The 21,040-nt window shown below is 52.6% G+C and overlaps 1 protein-coding gene across 1 annotated transcript in view; it reads right to left on the bottom strand.

The window, feature by feature from the left end:
• The window catches only part of DNAH17 (dynein axonemal heavy chain 17), a 150,278-nt gene that overhangs the window by 44,132 nt on the left and 85,106 nt on the right, over nucleotides 1-21,040 (bottom strand). The window contains exons 45-55 of the mRNA XM_030827209.1: nucleotides 17,205-17,487; nucleotides 16,937-17,110; nucleotides 16,522-16,729; nucleotides 15,839-16,004; nucleotides 11,607-11,709; nucleotides 11,168-11,315; nucleotides 10,713-10,804; nucleotides 8,233-8,394; nucleotides 7,407-7,571; nucleotides 7,016-7,207; nucleotides 439-705 (exon numbers count right to left, since the gene is read on the bottom strand). Coding sequence (XP_030683069.1) covers nucleotides 439-705; nucleotides 7,016-7,207; nucleotides 7,407-7,571; nucleotides 8,233-8,394; nucleotides 10,713-10,804; nucleotides 11,168-11,315; nucleotides 11,607-11,709; nucleotides 15,839-16,004; nucleotides 16,522-16,729; nucleotides 16,937-17,110; nucleotides 17,205-17,487 — 1,960 coding nt within the window. The remainder of the gene's footprint in view (nucleotides 1-438; nucleotides 706-7,015; nucleotides 7,208-7,406; nucleotides 7,572-8,232; nucleotides 8,395-10,712; nucleotides 10,805-11,167; nucleotides 11,316-11,606; nucleotides 11,710-15,838; nucleotides 16,005-16,521; nucleotides 16,730-16,936; nucleotides 17,111-17,204; nucleotides 17,488-21,040) is intronic.

The following is a 21,040-nucleotide window of genomic DNA, read 5'->3' as shown; positions in this document are numbered from 1 at the left end:
AACAATAAAAAATAATACAAATAAAAATATAGTATAACTATTTACATAGCATTTTACATTACATTAGGTATTATAAGTAATCTAGAGATGATTTAAAGTAGAGGGGAGCGTGTTCAAAAACACGACACTTTTATATCGGGGCCTTGACCATCCATCCCTCTGTGGATTCTGGTATCCATGGGGGTCCTAGAATCCAACCTCCTCAGACACCAAAGGACGACTGTAAAACACTTTTTTTGGCCCCAAGTTACCTCTAACGACCCACGTGAAAAAGTCTCCAGGCTCCGGTTCATCAGAGAGCCCCACCCCTCACACTCTCCTAACAGGACTTCACATCCCGTGAAGGATCAGTCCTCCTGCTCTATGCACAGCAAAAACTCAATAGGCCACGGGCGCCAAGCTGGGCTCCTGAGGCCCTGCCGAAGACGGGAGTCCCACCTTGAGCTGTCTGCGCACTTTTTCGATGAAGAATTTCCAACATGTTTCCCGAGCGTCATTCATGCCAAGCGACTTGACTTGGGGTCGCATGGAGGAGATGATGTTCTCCACCTCGTCCTCCATAAACAGCCCGGGGATCTCTCCTGAAGCCAGCAGGTCATTGATCAGCACCAGAAACTGCTCCTCGGCCACCTGGGAGTCTGTCATCAGGAACACTGAGGGAAGGTTCTTCACGGCAGCCTTTATGTACTGAGCAGCGAGGTCGATCTGGACGGAGTGAGGACACGCTTAGGGGTCTTGGTAAGAAGATGCTCAATTAGAGACATCCTCCACAACCACCCAGAGCACAGGGCCATGGGACCAACTTTTTTCTTCTTTGAGACAGAGTCTCGCTCTGTCGCCCAGGCTGGAGTGCAATGGCGCAATCTCGGCTCACTGCAGCCTCCGCCTCCTGGGTTCAAGCAATTCTCTTGCCTCAGCCTCCCAAGTAACTGGGATTACCAGCACACGCTGCCACAGGGCCAACTTTTTCTTTTTTTTTTTGAGATGCAGTCTCGCTCTGTCGCCCAGGCTGGAGTGCAGTGGCGTGATCTCAGCTCACTGCAAGCTCCGCCTTCCAGGTTCATGCCATTCTCCTGCCTCAGCCTCCCGCTTAGCTGGGACTACAGGCACCCACCACCACACCTGGCTAATTTTTTGTATTTTTAGTAGGGACGGGGTTTCACCATGTTAGCCAGGAGGGTCTCAATCTCCTGACCTTGTGATCCGCCCGCCTCAGCCTCCCAAAGTGCTGGGATTACAGGTGTGAGCCACCGCGCCCGGCCCACAGGGCAAACTTTCTAAGAAACTTAGACCAGGTGCGGAGGCTCATGCTTGTAATCCTAGGGCTTTGGGAGGCCGAGGTGGGAGGATCGATTGAGGCCAGGAGCTCAAGACCAGCCTGAGCAACACAAGACCTTGTCCCTAAGGAAAAGAATAAAAGAAGGGTGCAGGAGACCCAAAACCTTGAACAGAGCACAGCCAGGTTCACAGCAGCCATCAGGACAACCCAAGTGTCCATCCATGCATGAACAGGTACATAAAACGTGGTCCATCTGTGCAATGGAATATGATTTGGTCTTAAAAAGGGAGGAAATTCTGACATGTGCTATAGCACGGACAGACCTTCAGGACATGATGATGCTGAGTAAAATAAGCCAGACATGAAAGGACAAATACTGTGTGATTCCACTTACATGAGGTCCCTAGAGTAGTCAAAGTCAGGGACAGAAAGAAGAATGGAGGTTGCCAGGGGCGGGGCTGGGGAAATGGGGAGTGTTGTTTAATGGAGACAGAGCTTCTGTTTGGGAAGATGAAAAGGCCCTGAAGAGGGGCAGTGGTGATGGTCACACAACAGTGTGAATGTGCTTCATGCCACTGAACTAAACGTTAAAGGTGGTGAAAATGTCTTACTCTTTTTTTACTTTTTTTTTTTGAGACACAGTCTCACTCTGTCGCCCAGGCTGGAGTGCAGTGTCGCGATCTCGGCTCACTGCAACCTCTGCCTCCCAGGTTCAAGGAGTTCTCCTGCCTCAGCCTCCTGAGGGCTTACAGGCATGTGCCACCATGCCCGGCTAATTTTTGTATTTTTGGTAGAGACGGGGTTTTACCATGTTGGCCAGGCTGGTCTTGAACTCCTGACCTCAAGTGATCTGCCCACCTTGGCCTCCCAAAGTGCTGGGATAACAGGCTTGAGCCACTGTGCCCAGCCAAAAATGTCTTACTGTATTTGTCTTAGAAAAAAAAAATTAAAAAACAGGCTGGGCACGGTGGCTCACGCCTGTAATCCCAGCACTTTGGGAGGTTGAGGAGGGTTGGATCACCTGAGGTTAGGAGTTGGGGACCACCTGGCCAACATGGTGAAACCCCATCTCTACAAAAAATACAACAATTAGCCAGGCGTGGTGGCGCGCACCTGTGCTCCCAGGTACTTGGGAAGCTGAGGCAGGAGAATCGCTTGAACCCAGGAGGTGGAGGTTGCAGTGAGCTGAAATTGTGCCATTGCATTCCAGTCTGGGCAACAGAGTGAGACTCTGTCTCAAAGAAAAGAAATAAAATAAATAATAGTGAAAATGGTCAATTTTATACTATGTATATTTTACTACATATGCAAAAGGAAAGAAAAAAAATCTTAAATGGAGACCCTAAAAGAGGCCCTGAATAAATATACTGCAGGCTTGGACTGGGAGTCTTAACAGTCAACCCCCTTTCAGAGTCATCCGCAGCAGGATTTAAGGACAGGGCGAGAAGATGATTTCATAGGAATTTTGCAAGAATAAATGAAAAGTTTTTTTTTTTTTTTAAAGCATGTTACAGAGCAGTAGGAATAGCTCGTTATTTTTGAATATGCCATTTCCACGTATATATACATTCAGAAATGCCTGCCAGTTTCATCCAAGTAGTGATGTGTATTTCCAGCGTTTTGGAGATTTGCTTATCTATAATATTTAATTTAAAAAACAAGAGCTATGGGCTTCTGTACTTATTGAAGAGGCTTTAAAAGTGTCCATATAGGCACCCCAATGGCTGCTGCATCCTTCGGAAGCAAGTCCGACTCCCTGAAATCTCTCTGTTCAGAGAGAAACCTCACCAGGCCTCCTCTTTGGGTGTTGACTGGGGACAGAAGCCAGACTCAAATCTCCTATCTTTTGACAAGCTAAGAAAAAGCAAGGGGAAGCTCTGAGCCTGGAAAAGCGGTGGGCCGCAGGTGGGCCGCAGGTGGGCCGAGGGTGGGCCGCGGGTGGGCCGAGGGTGGGCCGCGGGTGGGCCGCGGGTGGGCCGCAGGTGGGCCGAGGGTGGGCCGCAGGTGGGCCGAGGGTGGGCCGCGGGTGGGCCGCGGGTGGGACTTGAGCCAAGGCTACTTCCTTGGACCCTGCCTCGAGGCAAGGGGCGTAGTGTGAGAGCCAGCAATGACCTTGAGTCAAAAACAATCACTCTTCTCATTTCACAGTGTAGCAAGGACATTGGATGGAGACTGACTATACCAGAAATCTTTTCCTTTTTCGTTTTTTCTGATTTTACTTTTTTAGAGATAGGGCCTCACTCTGTCGCCCAGGCTGGAGAGCAGTGGCATGATCATAGCTTATTACAGCCTCGACCTCCTGGGCTCCAGGGATCCTCCTGCCTTGGCCTCTCAAAGTGCTAGGATTACAGCTTGAGCCACCGCTCCCGGCCCATCTGGCTTTCACGGCCACACTGTCCCACGTGGAGTGGCCCTCACCCTGCCCCCTGTGACCGCTGGGCTGCCCCTGGATCCTGGGCTGTCCCCACCTCACCCTCCCCGCTCACTCTCTGGCACAGTCCCCTCCACTCCCATCCTCCGATGCTGCTGAGGCTGGCCCCCACATCTCTACCCGCATCCTGTCCCTGCACTTCCCAGCCCCATGTGTCCCGCTGTGCACTGGCCGCCTCATCCCCAAGTATCTCATCTCCTCTGGGCCTGGCCCCAGGGCGGTTCTCCTTCACCCTCCCTCCTATCTTGGTTGAGAGCCCCATAGTGCTACTGAAGCTGGAGCTGCCTGCCTCCCTGTCATCACTGTCAGCCAAGGATGGCAATCGTCACCTGCATCTAGGCCCTTCTAGGGACGAGCCATTAATAAGGGGCACAGACTTCCCTTTCTCTGGCCAAAACAGCAGCAGCAGTGCCTTTCCTTGCCATAGCCAATGCCACTGGCAGTAGACAGGCAGGACACGGAGCCGAGATTTGGGAGTGGGGGTGTGTGAGGCATTAGGGTTAGGGCATAGGGGTGTGAGGGTTAGGGTTAGGGTTAGGGTTAGGGAGTAGGGATGTAAGGGTTAGGGTTAGGATTTGGGAGTAGGGGGTGCGAGACATGCAGCAAGGCTTCCTCCCTGAAAATAACATGAGGCCAAGCCCCCACCCCACCCGATGGCTGCTTCTCACCCCTCCCCTTTCATTTGCAGGAAGCTATGGGGGTGGGGGAGGGTGGGGGACCTGAGCCGCTGAGACCACGGCCCCTCATTCTGCTGACAGGCTTTCTGCATGGGGCAGCCCAGCTCTGGCTGTTGACTCAGGCTGGGGGGAAGGTTTCACAGATATAAAAACTCTCCACCGCCTGGCCCCGGGGGCTGTGTGTGGGGTGTGGGGAGGGGAGCTGGGGTAGCACCTGAAGGTTTCAGATCCTGGACCCCAGCCGAGTCCCTGAGGTCAAGCACGCCATCTCAGCAGGCACAGCCCTCGCCGGCCCTGGTTTCCCCTCCCCCTCCGTTCTCCCTTCTCGTCGCACCTGCCCGCTTTCAGCCTTTGTGGGGTCACAGGGCTTGTGCTCCAGCTCCACCCAGGTCACCCTTCAGCAGTTTCTGTGCTTTCAAACTATCCTTCCCGTGGCCCAGAACACTACCACATCCTGCCCACTCTATCTCCTGATCAGACATCTTGATGGCATCTCGTTTTCTTGGGACCAAGCCCAGGGCTTTTCACACGGCACACTGTCCTCCAGGGTCCATCCTCCATCCCTTTCCTGTGCACCCCTAGCCTCCAGCAGGTGCCACAGCTTCCGGGACCTACTTTATAATATTACATAATCACAAGCATATATGTTACCCTCATAGGGATGAGGCTATTACCACGGCAGCACCATTAGAACAATAATCATGTGGAATGGCTCAGGAGTCTGGCTCCCCCAACATAATACAGGAACTTTTAGCCCGGTTTACCTCTGCCCTTAGTTCTGAATCCACAGAAGCAGCTCAAGAAATGACAGTGATGGCCGGGCGCGGTGGCTCACACCTGTAATCCCAGCACTTTAGGAGGCCGAGGCGGGTGGATCACGAGGTCAGGAGATCGAGACCATAGTGAAACCCCGTCTCTACTAAAAATAAAAAAAATTACCCAGGCGCAGTGGCGGGTGTCCCAGCTACTCAGGAGGCTGAGGCAGGAGAATGGAGTTAACCTGGGAAGTGGAGCTTGCAGTGAGCTGAGATTGCACCACTGCACTCCAGCCTGGGCGACAGAGTGAGACTCTGTCTCAAAAAAAAAAAAAAAAAAAAGACAGTGATAGCAAAGCTGATTTGTGATGGGTGTAGGGGCAGTGAAATTCCACAGCCCAGATCATAGAGCCGCAGCAGCTGATGCCGATGAATAAAATAGTACCGCTGAGGCTGAGGCTGAGGCTGAGCACCCACGATCAGCCCCAGCAGGAAGCATCAGGGAGAAAATCCCCACAGGGAGGCAGAGCAAGGAAACGATGCCGTCATGAACGTAATCAACATGATTTAGTTAATAGACTAGAGACTTCAATGGAGAAAGCTCAGTACAACTATATGGCTCCAGGTTCAAACGACACTTCAGTGGCCGAAGACACCAATGTGAACTAGCTCCACCAGATGCGCTGAGAACCCATGGCACACTACCGCTCATGGGTCCAGAGGACAGGGCTGTGTTCGGGAATGCCCATCTGAGGAGTTCAAAAAAGAGCAGGCCGGCCCCTTTATACATGGAGTAGAATCTGCTGGGAAGGCAGAGAACAGCCAGCCAGAAACTGGAGGCTCTCCCAGAGGCTGGCTGTCCCTGGCACAGCCTGCACTGCCCCTCCAGGGTCTCTGCCTGCAGACACCTCCCACTACTCCCAGCATCACTGGCTCCAGGTCTGCCTGCTAAAGCCACCAGCCCAGCGACTATCTCAGGGCCACGTGCTGCTGGAGGGTCCCCTTAGGGTTCCCCGTTGGGTCTGGCATCCTCCGGGCCCTACAACAGCAGCCCCAGCACACAGAGAAGGCATGGCTGTGTAGCATGGTCCAATCAATTTCAGGTCTAATCTCAAGCACGATGATTCCTTCTGAACTAATGGCACGCAGTTGCCTGGGAGAGCAGATTTTCAGGAACAAGAAATCAATAAAAACCTTCTCAGCAGTGTGTCTTGGGCATGGGAGACCTTATGTTTACTCTAATGTTTATTTCATTCATTCCAAAAGCAGCCATTCAGCATCTCAGGCATGCAGTTAGACACCCAGTCATGGCTCTGAATTCTGTAATCTGGAGAGAGAATAGGGAACAATTTGGAACACTCAGTGACCAAGGGCAGGAATCCAGTCTCTCTGCCTCTGTGATCTGGGTTGATTCGGTGGACTTGCATCCCTCGAGTAGTCGACAGACACACTCTTCACCTCAGTCACCTAGAAGATTTCACACCCTTCACCTCAGTCACATGGGCTGGAAGGTTTCACACTCCTCACCTCAGTCACATGAGCTGGAAGGTTTCACACTCTTCACCTCGGTCACACGGGCCGGAAGGTTTCACACTCTTCACCTCGGTCACACGGGCTGGAAGGTTTCACACTCTTCACCTCAGTCACACGGGCCGGAAGGTTTCACACTCTTCACCTCAGTCACACGGGCACGCACGCTGGCCGGAAGGTTTTCTGGCCTCTGCTTTCTAAGATAAAGACCCTTTAGATAAGGACTATTGGTGATGCTCGGACTCCCTGTACTTGCTGGCTTCATTTTGGAAAAGGGAGTGAAGTTTTTCTTTACTCCCCGACCCTACCCCAAAAGGCAGCTTATTGAACAGTAAGCTCTCACCTTGAGGTCGGAGATCCCGTAGCCCTTCTTGAGGGTGATCTGAAACACGTCAAGGCCGCTGATGTACGCTGCCAGGCGGGAGAGGCTCTGTTTGCCACTGCCGCCCACCCCCACCAGCAGGGCATTCCCCCGGGGAGACTCCAGGATGCGATTAATCCTGCAGATGTGAGCCACGGCGTCCTCAAACAGCACCTGCAGAAACCGGAGAGATCCCACAACATCCTGTAGCACCTGGAATCACCTCTGTCACCAGCACAGACTCTGCACACGCTGAGGCGTGCACTGTGCGCCACGCAGCCCCACACAGTGCCACTCAGATGTCGATAATGCAACCGGAGAGGGTGACCCGGTCCAGGTCCCGTGCCCTTGCTATCAGCTCCAGCCTGCTCACCAAATTCATGACTGCATTAACTTCATTGTAGCTGTCCAGGACATCCACGAGGAGCTTGTTCAGAGCAGCCATGTCGGTTATAGGAACGTATTTGGGATCGCCAATCCCTTGAGCAAAGTGGCAGAAGATATTTGGCTTGGCAAATAAGAGCTCATCACCAAGATCCTAGAAAAAAAAAAAAAAAGATGATACTTCTGGTTTTTGCCACCATGACCACACAGATAGATAGTTAACAGCAGCTCAGTACTTTGCCAAGGTGGCCTAGGAGGTCACCCTGGGGTACCAGGCCAAGTCTCCAGGGGCCCAAACCTGCTGTCGTGGGCCCAGCAAACCCTAGAGTGGGAGGGTCTGATCCCTACTGTATCAGGAATGAATTCATAGTCCAAAGAAATGATTCCGCCAAGAACACATGGGACACACCAGCGAGGCACACTGACCCAAGCAAGGCCTTTCTCCACCCCAAGTGGACAGAGGGAGGTGATCACACCCTGATCTACTGAGAGGTCAATTCCTCCTCACTCGGATCCACAGCCACGTGCCAGAATTATCGCGTGGAACCCTCGGACCCACAGCCACGCGCCGGAATTATCCTGTGGAACCCTCGGATACAGCCACATGCCGGAATTATCGGAATTATCACATGGAACCCTCGGACCCACAGACATGTGCTGGAATTATCGGAATTATCGCGTGGAACCTAACAGGGATCTTCCCACCCCCAACAAAGGGCCCTTCTGAGAGGGGCTGCAGTTCTCACTGGCCGCCGATGCCCCACCCTCTTGGGGCCATTCTGGACTCGGCAGAGGGACTGGGCAGCTTGACTTACATCAAAGAACTTCTTGGTGGAGGCCACGGTGACTCTATGCAACGTTTCCTGGTCTTTTTCGTCAACCATTTTGTCACCATACACTCGTTCAGCCTCATGCAGCCAAAGGCGGACAAGGTCCAGTGGGGTTTTCAGAACTTCTGCCGTGGAAAATAAAAGTCCCTGCCCCAAACACCGGATGGTCAGCACCATCAGCTGTTACGAAGGTGAGCCCAGTGCTGGACACAGATGACCCTGAGGAGCAGCCCCCTCCCCCGGGGCGAGGGGACCTGTTCAGCTGTTGGCACAGCATTCACTTGGGGCCAGGGAAGCCACTCATCACGGAGGTCCCACAAATCCCGATGCCAGTGTGTGTGTGTCCTGAGAGATGTGGAGTTTTCCTCATAGGACAGGTTGGGGCCTCATCCTCTAGAAGAGTGAACGGTGAAGGAGGGACAAGGGAGGCTAATTGCAAAGGAAAGCAGGTGACCGATGCCACAGGGCAGGTCACAGGCTTGGGTACCACAGCAAGCCTATCTGGTCCAGTCCTGGCTTGGCCATTTACTAAGCAAGCAACTCTAGGCAAACTCAACAAGAGCTTATTGAGGGCCTGGAATTTCCCAGGCACAGCGATGATGCAACAGACCCTGATGCTGTGGAGTTGACATGCTAGTCGGGGAGGTGGCCAGGTACGCAAAGAAGTAAGGTAATTGCACACTATGGTGTGCGCTCTGAATGACACACCCAGGGCAGTAAGACAGAGTGTGAGGGATGAGGAGTGGCCTCTGTGAGAGCGTGGCATTTGGGCTGATACTTTATTTTTATTGTTACTTTTTGATATGTAGTCTCACTCTGTCGCCCAGGCTGGAGTGCAGTGGCACAATCTCAGCTCACTGCAACCTCTGCCTCCTGTGTTTAAGTGATTCTCGCATCAGCCTCCCGAGTAGCTGGGACTACAGAGGCACGCTCCATCATGCCCAGCTAATTTTTGTATTTTTAGTAGAGATAGGGTTTCACCATGTTGGCCAGGCTGATCTGGAACTCCTGACCTTGTGATCTGCCCACCTCGGCCTCCCAAAGTGCTGGAATTACAGGTGTGAGCCACTGCACCAGGCTGGGCTGATACTTCATATGGGAGGAGGTGCACATAATTTAGCCTCCCTCAGCCACAAATTCCTGCTCAGTAAAATGGGGATATAAGCACCAAACTTATGTGTTGTTGGAGGAGGAGAAAATGGGAATGTAAGGGGCCAAACCCAATCCCTGACTCAGAGTAAGAAGTCAGTAAATGGAGGAAATATTATTACCATCACCACCACCATCACTATCATCATAACCATCACCACCAACACCACCATCATCATTACCACATCACCATCACCACCATCATCACCACCATCACCACCATCACCACCACGTGGCATCATCACATCACCATCATCATCATTACTACCATAACATCACCATCATATCACCACCATCACTATCCTCATAACTATCACCACCAACACCACCATCATCATTACCACATCACCATCATCACCACCATCACCATCATCTCCACCATCTCCACCATCACCATCATCACCACCATCACCATCATCTCCACCATCACCACCACCATTACATCACATCATCATCATCACCACCATCACCATTATCACCATCACATCACTACTGTCATCATAACCATCATTTCACCACCATCATCATTACCACCATTGTCACCACCGTCACCATTATCATCTCCACCACCATCATCACAATCACATCACCACCACCACCACCATTATCACCATCACCCACATCACCATCACCACCATCACTGCCACCACTATTATTATCATCACCACCATCACTACCACTGTCACCATCATCACCACCATCATTATTACAATCATTACCCTCACGACCACCACCATCACCATCATTATCACCACCATCATCGCCCTCACCACCACCATCACTATTGTAACCATCACATCACCACCATCATTACCACCATCGTCACCATCATCACCATTATCATCTCCACCACCATCACCACAATCACATTACCACCACCACCATTATCACCATCACCACCACCATCACTGCCACCACTATTACCACCACCATCACTACCACCCACCACCATCATTGCCATCATTACCATCACCATCACTACCACTATTGCCATCATCACCACCAACATCACCATCATTATCACCACCATCATCACCCTCACTATCATCACCATCACCATGACCATCACCATTACCACCATCACTACCACTGTCACCACCACCGTCATCATCACCACCACCATTATAATCATCACCATTACTGTCACCACCATCACTACCATCACCACCATTACCACCATCACCACCATTATCATTACCATCACCATCACCACCATCATCAGTCCACACCTCCCTGAGAGCTGTGATGAGGAGAGCACCTGTGGATCAGGCACTGGGCTGTAAGACAGGCATGACATAAAGCTACAAGAGCAGTACCTGGAAAATGTTGGAAAGGTCCCTGAGGTTGAAGACATAATGAAACTTAATGGCCGTGGGAAGAAATGTTGCCGCGATTTTCTGATGCAAAGCTGTTAGAGGAAAAAGACGCGTCAATTCTCATATACTCTTAATGGCCCCAGGAAGTGCAAGCCTCAAGTTTCTAAAGCCAATGGACTATGAAATGGTGACAACTGGAGTAAGAAATCTGCACAGCTCTTTGAAGTGGGAGGGAGTTTGCTGTTCTCCTTAAATCATTTGTGTATAGAATTTCCTAGCCTCTACCTCCCCATAAAGCAATTGTATTTCACAATTTCTCCTGTCGAAACATAGCATCATTTTTAAGATATTGATTTAGAATTATAAATATTTATCAAGGGAAAATGTGAAGAACCACCAGCCCACAGAGCCGTAGGTTTTACTGATGGGAGAGGGGATGAGGCCAGCCAGCTTACCCAGGGCCGCGGCCACCAGTTGGCTGCTTATCCTCTGGGTAGCCATGGAGACCGAGTGGAAGGCCAGGTGCTGCGTCAGGATTGTGTTGTAGATGGTGGTGAGGGCCTCCTGGCCGGGGAAGCTCACAGCAAACACGCAGAAATGGCGCTACCCCGAAACAACCAAACACTAAAAACATACTTATTTATCTGGAGTTCAGATTTAACTGCATTTTTATTTGCTAACTCTGCCAGTTGACCAGGTCACAGGGAAGGCTGGCTAGCTGCTCGTCCTCCCCATGCCCTGGAATTTTCTGACACATTCTGCAAGGTTAAGGAATTCTCCAGAAAATGTCGGCCTGCAGCCCTAACACCCTAAACCAAAGCTTTTCCTCTCATTTGCCAGAAGCAAGCCTCAGACTCACGGCAGGAGACGGGGATGAGTGTGGTTTCTGCTTACCTGAAGCCTGGAGTCAATGGTGAAGGATCCGGAAGTGGGGTTCATGCAGGCCACGTACTGACAGTTATGGACGTCTTTTAACGTCAGCTTATGTCTGTCATACCTGAGGGGGGAGACCAGCATTCATGTTGTGCCCCCGGCCTGGAGGAGCCATCCCCTGGCCCCACTGTGCTCCCAAGAATGCCCTCCTTATTATTATTATTATTTTTTTGAGACAGAATCTCACTCTGTCACCCAGGCTGGAGTGCAGTGGGCACAATCTTGGCTCACTACAAGCTCCGCCTAATTTTTTGCATTTTTAGTAGAGACGGAGTTTCACTGTGTTAGCCAGGATGGACTCGATCTCGTGATCTGCCCGCCTCGGCCTCCCAAAGTGCTGAGATTACAGGCGTGAGCCACCGCGCCCCGCCTCCCACCATCCCCCCTTCTTTTTTTTTTTTTTTGAGACGGAGTCTCGCTCTGTCACTCAGGGTGGAGTGCAGTGGTGTGATCTTGGCTCACTGCAACCTCCGCCTCCTGGGTTCATGTCATTCTCCTGCCTCAGCCACCTGAGTAGCTGGGACTACAGGTGCCCGCCACCACGCCTGGCTAATTTTTTTGTGCTTTTAGTAGAGACAGGGTTTCACCGTGTTAGCCAGGATGGTCTCGATCTCCTGACCTTGTGATCCACCCGCCTCAGCCTCCCAAATGCTGGGATTACTCCATGTGGTTTAAAAAACCCTCCACAGATACTGATAATATGTGAAGCAGCTGCTGTGACTTCATGCTCTCAAGAGAAATTCTGAAACAAGAGGCAAAAGAGTGGCTCAGAGAGCAGGCTGGGGTTTACGTTCCAGCTCTTCCCCTGAGTGGTGCTGGGGCTCTGGGAAGTTGGTTAACATCTCTGTGCCTCAATATTCTCACCTGTGCAATGGGTCATTACGAAGATAAAATGAGCTAACATATGAAAAAACACTGGGAAGGGTACCTGACATACAATAAGTATGCAATAAATGTTCACCATGGCTGTCATCAGGATAATTATTAATGGCTGCTATTATTAAATAAGCTGAATAGGCCGGGCACAGTGGCTCACGCCTGTAATCCCAGCACTTTGGGAGGCTGAGGTGGACAGATCACTTGAGGTCAGGAGATTGAGACCAGCCTGGCCAGCATGGTGAAACGCTGTCTCTACTAAAAATACAAAAATTAGCCAGGCGTGGTGGCAGGCACCGGTAATCCCAGCTACTTGGGAGGCTGAGGCAGGAGAATCACTTGAACCTGGGAGGTGGAGGTTGCAGTGAGCCGAGATCATGCCATTGCACTCCAGCCTGGGCAACAGAGCAAGATTTCATCTCTAAAATAAAATTAAAAATAAAAATAAAATAAAATAAAATAAAATAAATGAAATAAAAAAATAAAATAAGCTGAATAATTTCCTTGATGTCACACCACACTAGTTATTTTTTTTCCCCCTGAGACAGGGTCTTGCTCTCTCACTCCCGCTGGAGGGCAGTGGTGGACACAGCTCCGGCAGCCGCGATCTCCTGGGCTCAAGCCATCCTCCCAACCTCAGCCTCACACTACCATGCCCAGCTAAGTTTTTGTAGAGACAGGGTCTCACTATGTGACCTGGGTTCAAGTGATCCTCCTGCCTCCACCTCCTAAAGTGTTGAGATACAGGCCTGAGCCACTGCGCCCAGCACCTTTGTTTTTCTCCCCCATTATGCACTTTGTGTGTTGGAAGTTGTTGTCTGTTAGTTTCTAGTAATTCCTTGTATATTTCAGATATTAATCCACTGTCAATTTTATACATTGCAAATGTTTTCTTCCATTCTTTTATTTCTCCATTATATCTGTCCATGGAGTCTCTCACTGAGCAAAATTCCTTAATTTTAATTTAAATCACAGCCATCAATTTTTTGCCCTTCTGTGTGTGCTTCTGAAACTTTTGCCTGTGCAGCCCTCTCCTGTGCACTCTTCTCAGGTCACGGATGTTGTCCGTTTGCTTCTGCCCACCTCACAGTTCACCCTTTGCCTGCGGGCCGGTCCTTCCCACGGGCCCCACCCTTGTCTGCCTCACTTTTCTTCCACAGGTGAGCGTTTTCCTGACACATCCACTAAACAGTCCATCCTTCCCTGTTGTCGTGGGGCCATGTTAATCTGATATTCTAGAGGGATCTTTTGAAAACTCAAATCTCACTCTGCCACCCCTCCTGAAGATCCTTCAGGGTCAACTCCAGGGCAGATGTGGACCTAGGGCTGAAGCTTAAGAACGTGGAGGCCCCTCCTTAAGGAAAAGCAAGCAAAAATCTTAAGCAAATTTTACAAGGTCACATGACCGTGTGAAGCCTTTGGAAGGGGCCTCGTGAGTTGCAGGGAACCCGAGGCTGAGCCCCCACAGCCCTCACAGTAGACCTGCCTGCAGAGAGGAACCGGTGGGCTCTCATGCATGCACCTGCCCTCCTCTCCTGTCTGGGTGCCCTCAAATCTCCCACCGCACACCATGTTCGGTTCTCCTCAAATGATGTCAAACTCTCTCCAGGCTCCCTGCTCAGAGTGGCAGCTTTGTCACCTCCCCCAGGGAGCCACCTCTGATGCCTCCATCCCCACATCACAGCCTGCAGCCCAGAGTAGGCTTCCTATAGTTGTGAGCTCTGGGAGTGTTGTTTAGTGAGGAAAAGGCAGGTGATGGAGTCAGACATATCTGAACTTAAAATCCAGTTCCGGCTGAGCGTGGTGGCTCACGCCTGTAGTCCCAGCACTTCAGGAGCCTGAGGTGGGTGGATCACCTGAGGTCAGGAGTTAGAGACCTGCCTGGCCAATATGGTAAAGCCCCGTTTCTACTAAAAATACAAAAATTAGCTGGGCATGGTGGCAGGCACCTATAATTTCAGCTACTCAGGAGGCTGAGGCAGGAGAATCGCTGGAACCAAGGAGGCAGAGGTTGCAGTGAGCTGAGATCGCGCCACTGCACTCCAGCCTGGGCAACAAGAGCGAAACTCTGTCTCGGAAATAATAATAATAATAATCCAGCTCCGCCACTCATTAGGGCCATGACCTTAAGTAGGCAACCTAACCCCCCATGCCTCCCTTTCTCAGCATGAGGCCAGGCTTCACGAACGAGCGGACTGGTTTCTAGACTTCTTTGGCCTGAGAATGCTCCGGTTTGGCCTGGGCTACTTGCTTATTTTAAGAGACAACTACGGCTGGGCACGGTGGCTCACAGCTCTAATCCCAGCACTTTGGGAGGCCGAGGCGGGCGGATCACCTGGGGTCAGGAGTTTGAGAACAGCTTGGCCAACATGGTAAAACCCCTTCTCTACCAAAAGTACAAAAATTAGCCGGCGTGGTGGTGGGCACCTGTATTACCAGCAACTCAGGAGGTTGAGGAAGGAGAATTCCTTGAACCCAGGAGGCGGAGGTTGCAGTAAGCCCAGATCGAGCCATTGCGCTCCAGCCTGAGCGACAGAGCAAGATTTCGCCTCAAAAAAAAAAATAAATAAAAATAAAAAAAGACAACTGAACTGAATTTTCTCATCTTTCCAAACTGCAAACCTAAACGTGCCACCCTTGGCTTCTCGGTGCCGTTAGGAGAAAGTCCACACTGTGTCCCGAGGCCCTGGGATTCCGGCTGCAGCTGCCCTGGGCACCCTCTCCCTCTGGCTCTCACATCCCTGCCACACCGGCCTCACTGGGCTCCTTCACGTGCGGCAGGGCCTTTACACGTGGCAATCTCTCCACCCAGAATGCTCTCCCTCTAAGGTCCCGCAGCCAGCACGACACTGCTGCCAGCTTCCAGCTGCACACCATCTCCCCAGGGGCATCTCTCTGCTGGGGCTCCCAGCTGGGAGGCTCCTCTGTGACTGCGCTGGGGGTTTTCCTCGGGGCTCTTCCTTTACCGGGTAATGTGTTTCTTCCTCTCCTAGCAGGACAGACACCTCGGTGGAAGGGGGGTCCCCCTCCACTGGGGCTCTAGGCCACAGCTGTAAGTTTGTGAAATGGGCGATGGACGAAACTGATACAACCTCTTCCCTGCCCTGGCCCTGCCTCAATGCCTTGTGGCCCCACAAGCTTGGGGGCCCAGCTACGACCCAATCTGTATCTCCCTACCCACGTTGCAGCCCCGCCCCCACCGCCCCACACCAGTCCCGCCCTACTGCCCTGGGGCTCCGCCGCTTCCTGAGCCCCTCCCTGGCCCCGCCCTCACCGCCCCGTGGCCACGCCCTTCCCCTGGCCCCGCCCCGTCTAACCAGTGCCGGTGGTCCATGTGCTGCCGAATGAGGGTGTGCGGGGCCACCGTCCCATACTTGTCCACCTCGGGCATGTTCATATCGTCGATGAAGTAGATGAGCTTCTTAGTGCCTGGCGGCCCGTAGTTCCTCCCCGATTTCTTCTCCAGTGGCTTCTCCAGCATCCCTAGAGAGGGCAGAGGGTCAGCTGCCCGCCTGCGCCTCCTGAGCCAGAGCCTGTTAGGCACGGAGGGGCGCTACCTGCCCCCCCCGGGGGACAGAAGGTGGGACCTGGCTGGGATCCAGGTTTACCAAATGCACCTGCCCTGGGAGTGGCCCTTGAGGGGGCACTGGGTACAGCCCCAGGAATAAATAGAGCGATCAGAGGCGACGGTGGCAGGAACCTTGCTCTCCGTCACCTTTGGGTCGCCTCAGATTGGCTGAGACACTCCCGGGGGACCTGCTGCCTCGACTAGCCATCAAACCCCCATCACCATGCCCACCGGGGAGCACCAGAAAGAGGGGTCCTGGCTGCTCCTCCTCTGTCTCCAACTCAGGAAGGAGAGGCCAGTGGGTGGGGCGTGGGAAGTGAGGAAGTGCAAGGTGGCTAGCGAGTGCCTGGGCCTCCAGTGAGAGAGGACAGCAGGGAACGGGGGCTGGCGGGGGGCAGCCGGGTAGGCGGGGCGTGGCCGGACCAGCCTCACCCTGCAGCATGGCTGAGGTTGTGTAGAAGTTGAAGGGCACGGCCTGCACCAGGTAGTTGTCGGTGTTCAGGCTTTCCAGCTTGTCCGCCATCAGCACCGACTTGCCCGTCCCGGCGTTCCCCACCAGCATCACCGGCCAGGACCTCTCCATGAGCAGGTCCAGGAAGTAGCGGATGCGGATGGTTTCCGTGGTGTGGACCAAAGAGGCCTGGGGCAGGGGACGGGACGGGAGGGGAGGGAGCTGTGACTCTCAGACACTTCTGCCTCTCATTAGCATGCAGGCCATGTTCTACTGAAAAGGTCCTACTGTTGAAAATCGGGTGTGTTTGGACGTTCCGTGCAGGCGTGTGGGGGGTGCTGCAGCGATTCCTGCCTCTAAATCGCCAGTCGGTGGCCCTGCCTTGGGGACAGTTACCTGCAGTGGGACATCGGGATCCAGCTCAAAGGAGGGCACTTTATCTGTCCAGGGCAGGAACTTTTTCGTGTCGGGATCAATGTAGTAGTCGAAAATCGTTCCCTGCGAGGGGAACTTGATGGTCTTAAATTCGTTGATCCACCATTTGCTGAATTCCACTCGATAATCTACTAGCTGTTGAGACACAGAAGTGAAAATCAGGGCCCAGCTAAGCGGGATGCCGAGAGACCCTGTGTGTGTGGGTGGCCGGGCCCCCTAGGTGCATCACCTGGTCCTGGAACATGGTGCCACCGAAGCCCCAGAAGCAGGCGAACACGAAGTACAGCTCGTACAGCTCCCTGGGGGAGTCGGGGGGCACGGTCTTATCCGTGAGCAGGCACTCCAGCAGGTACAGGATCGTTTGGATCACCGTGATCTCCGGCACTGGCGTGATCTTCTTGAACCCAAAGCGCAGCTTGTCCAGGCACGTGGGCAGGTACTTGTCAAAGAGGATCATCAGGTTGGCCTTCTCTGACTGCACCTGGCGCCTCTCGATCCAGCTGCTCACCACCCTAGGGGTGACAGGAGGTGCCGATGACACAGCTGCTGCTCTGGGTCTGCCAGTGTCCCTGCCTTGGTAAATGCCCCTCCCCACCTCCACCCAATTTTGCTAGGGCTGCCCTCAGGGTCACCATGCCTGCATGGCAATGGGTCCAAATGAGGGTGCCAGAGGGGCCAGTTGCAGGCCCTGAAAGGGCCAGAGGAGGATGCCAGGGTCGTGGGGGCTGTGCCCTCTCTGGGGCTGTTAGCTATGGGGGTGCTGTAGGTCTAGAGCAGCTGGGAGCCATTCTTGCTACCACACGGGAAGCACATACCAAGGGCTGGCGGATGGGGGAGAACAGAAAAGGAGAAAGATCTCATGATGTCATTTGGGGGGCAGGAAGGTGGGGACAGGAAGGGAGTAGAAAAGAGAGACAAGGATAGGAGCAGGGACATTTCATTACATCATCTGGACTCCTGGATCCAGCCATACCTGAAGTACTCCTTGGTGCTTTTTTTTTTTTTTTAAGCTCCAGTTAGTTTGAGTTGAATTTGCCATGTTCAGTGTAAGAGTCCAAATCAATACAACCAGCAATCCTTGAAGAGCCACGCTGGACTGTCGGCCACAGACACCTCCGGGTGGCTCATGTAGAGGTGGCCTGCCACGGCGGTGAGGGGTGTGGACTCTGGGGCCTGACTGCCCAGACTTGAGTCAGCTCTACCATGGCCAGCTGCTGCCTTAGGCAAGTTACTGCACATGCCTGTGTCCCTGGTTTCTCATCTGTAAACAGGGGTGATATTTCCATGACCCTCATTTCCAAGGACTACATGGGCTGATATTTTTAAAACTCAGAGAAGGGGGCCTGGTCCAAGGTAAGTGTTGCCAAATCAGCATCTGCTAAAATCATCACTAGCGCCTGGCTCCCTCGAGTGCCAGTGAGCTCAGCACGTGCATCAGTTCCAGGATGCCCAGGGCGTAAGCAGGAAGCTCCTGTTAGCATACACAGCCAGCCTGCCCTGCGTTGACCGACAGACACGCCTCTTTAGACACTCACTCTTTTTTCTTTTTTCTTCTTCTGAGATGGAGTCTTGCTCTGTAGTGCAGTGGTGCGATCTCGGCTCACTGCAACTTCTGCCTCCTGGGTTCAAGCGATTCTCCTGTTTCGGCCTCCCAAGTAGCTGGGATTACAGGCGTGCAACACCACAGCTGGCTAATTTTTGTATTTTTGGTAGAGACAGGGTTTTGCCATGTTGGCCAGGCTGGTCTTGAACTCCTGGCCTTAGATGATCTGCCCGCCTCAGCTTCCCAAAGTGCTGGGATTACAGACATGAGGCACTGTGCCCGGCCACTCACTCTTCTGTGAGCGTGCTCTGGGGGAGCTCCGCTTCTTCCTAAACCTCTATCCAAGAGAGAATTAAGAGCTGAACATCTTTGCCGCATAGCACCCTGTATTATCCAGCATAATAGAGTAAACCTTTATACGTCTCTCAGCGAAGCAGAGTGTCTCCATGCCTGTCACAACTAAGAACTGAATTCCGAGTCCAGTTGGTCTTCAGCAGGGGAGACCGATTTTCAAATCTACGCAGAGGCTGCTGCTTTCTGCCTTCTACTTTGAAGATGTTTGTGACAAATTTGTGATGCTGCCTTGGTAGGAGTCATTGAGTGCAGGTCGATGTGTGTGCTGGCTCTGATATGCACAGCACAGGCTCCAGGAGAGACACATGCTTGTGAGACAGGCCGACTTTCTCACCTCTGGTCCATACGGCTTCTTGCCCTGTCCCCAAGGCCGTCCTGGGTGTATCGGGCATCCCTGCCCCTGGCAGCTGCCTATACGAGGGCTGCTCCTGCTGTCTGGGGACCCTATGCCTGCTTCTTGTCCACTTCCATTCTCTCCTCTGCCAATACTCAGGTGTCCTCCTCCTGCTTCCTCCAGGTCACTCCTTGGAGGCATCCAGTTCCTGCCTTGGCCCATGCTGGCTTCGTTTCTGGCTCCCTCTTCTCTGCTCCCATAGGGTGTCCCCCTGAGGACTCCACGATCCTGTCTTCTTCCTGTCCCCATGTCTCAGCAGCTCCTACCCAGGCTTCATTTCAGTTCCCCGGACATTGTCTTTGCCTACCCTGAAAACTCCCATACATGGTATAGTGGGTAGGATGGTGGTCCTACAAAAGAATGTCCACCCAGAACCCAGAATGTGCCCTGATTTGGAGAAAGGGCATTTGCAGATGTCATCAAGGATCTTGAGACAAGATCATCCTGGATTTAGGGTGGACTCTGAATCCAATGACTGTGTCCTTATAAGCAGTGGAAAATTTGGACACAGACACAGAGAAGGCCACATGGAGACAGAGGCGGAGATGGGAGGGGTGTGTCCATAAGCCAAGGGACACCAAGGACTGCCGGGAGCCCCCAGGAGCTGGGAGAGAGGCCTGGGACAGGCTCTCCCTCAGAGCCTCAGAGGGAACCAGCACTGCCTACTCCTTGATCACTGCCTACTCCTTCACTTCTGGCCTCCAGCAGTGGGAGAGGATAAATGTCTATTGTCTGAAGCTGCCCCATTAGTGGTCATTGTTTCAGCAGCTGGAGGACGCTGTATAAGTGGGCAAGTGTTGCTGGAGAAGCCGGCACAGAGGCGCCCAGGCTCAGCAGCTCCTGGTCCTGTCGCCATACGGAACATTGCACTTGGTATCCCTCTCAAACCCTGGCCACGCCGTGCTGCCTGCCTCCCAGCAGAGGGTCTTGCTGCCCACACAGAGAAACTTAATTTTCTCTGCCTATAGACTTGCATGAACCTGGAAACAGCCATGCCTGCATCCCATGGCCAAACATAATTCTTGTCTCAACAAATACTACAAAGCTTCATTCGTCTTGTTCCAGCTCTATCCTCCAGCACTCAAAGGCAGGACTCGCCTCACTTCTAGCACCTCCTGTGGCCTCCTCCATACCTCATTGCCATCTGGCTCTGCCTTCAACACGCCCTGAAGCTTTTCTCCCTGAGTGATGGAGGTGCACCTAGTTCCCAAATGCAGTGGGAACTCTTCTGTCCTTGGCTTGACTCTGGGTGCCATCCTGCTGAGTCTGCACCTTCCTGAAGCTTTTGTCGCTGGGTGTCTGGGATGACGTGTTGTGGGTTCCCTTCTGCCTTTGGTTCGTTCCTCCTCTGAATCCCTCGCAGATTCTCCTTCCTCCCCAAGAGTGCCGGTTTTTCTCAGAAAGCCAACTTCTTTCATCACTCTCTACATCTTTCCTGGAGAGCCCAACTCCTCTGGAGCCTCTTGCCTCAGGAACGCCGCACTGGGATTTCTGCCTAAGTCCATGTAGGACATTTGCACAAAGCTGTCATTTCTATGTCCCCAGGAAATCCCTTACTCTGTCAATCACCAGCCATGTGTCCAAACCCGAAAATATGCCTCTGGAATCAATATCAAGTCTTCCATTTCTCCAGATTTCAGATATTTCTTAAACCCATCCCTTCCTCTCTGATCCCTAGTGGCCCCGGTCTTGCTGGCATGACCGTCTGCTTTTCCTTGTCACATTGGAAAGGGCCGCTTGCACCCTGGCCCAGCATCAGTGCCTTCCCATCAGG

The sequence above is a fragment of the Nomascus leucogenys genome, chromosome 14 (assembly GCF_006542625.1).
Source record: "Nomascus leucogenys isolate Asia chromosome 14, Asia_NLE_v1, whole genome shotgun sequence".
Taxonomy (NCBI): Eukaryota; Metazoa; Chordata; class Mammalia; order Primates; family Hylobatidae; genus Nomascus; species Nomascus leucogenys.
This window is presented reverse-complemented; position numbering and strand designations above follow the sequence as displayed.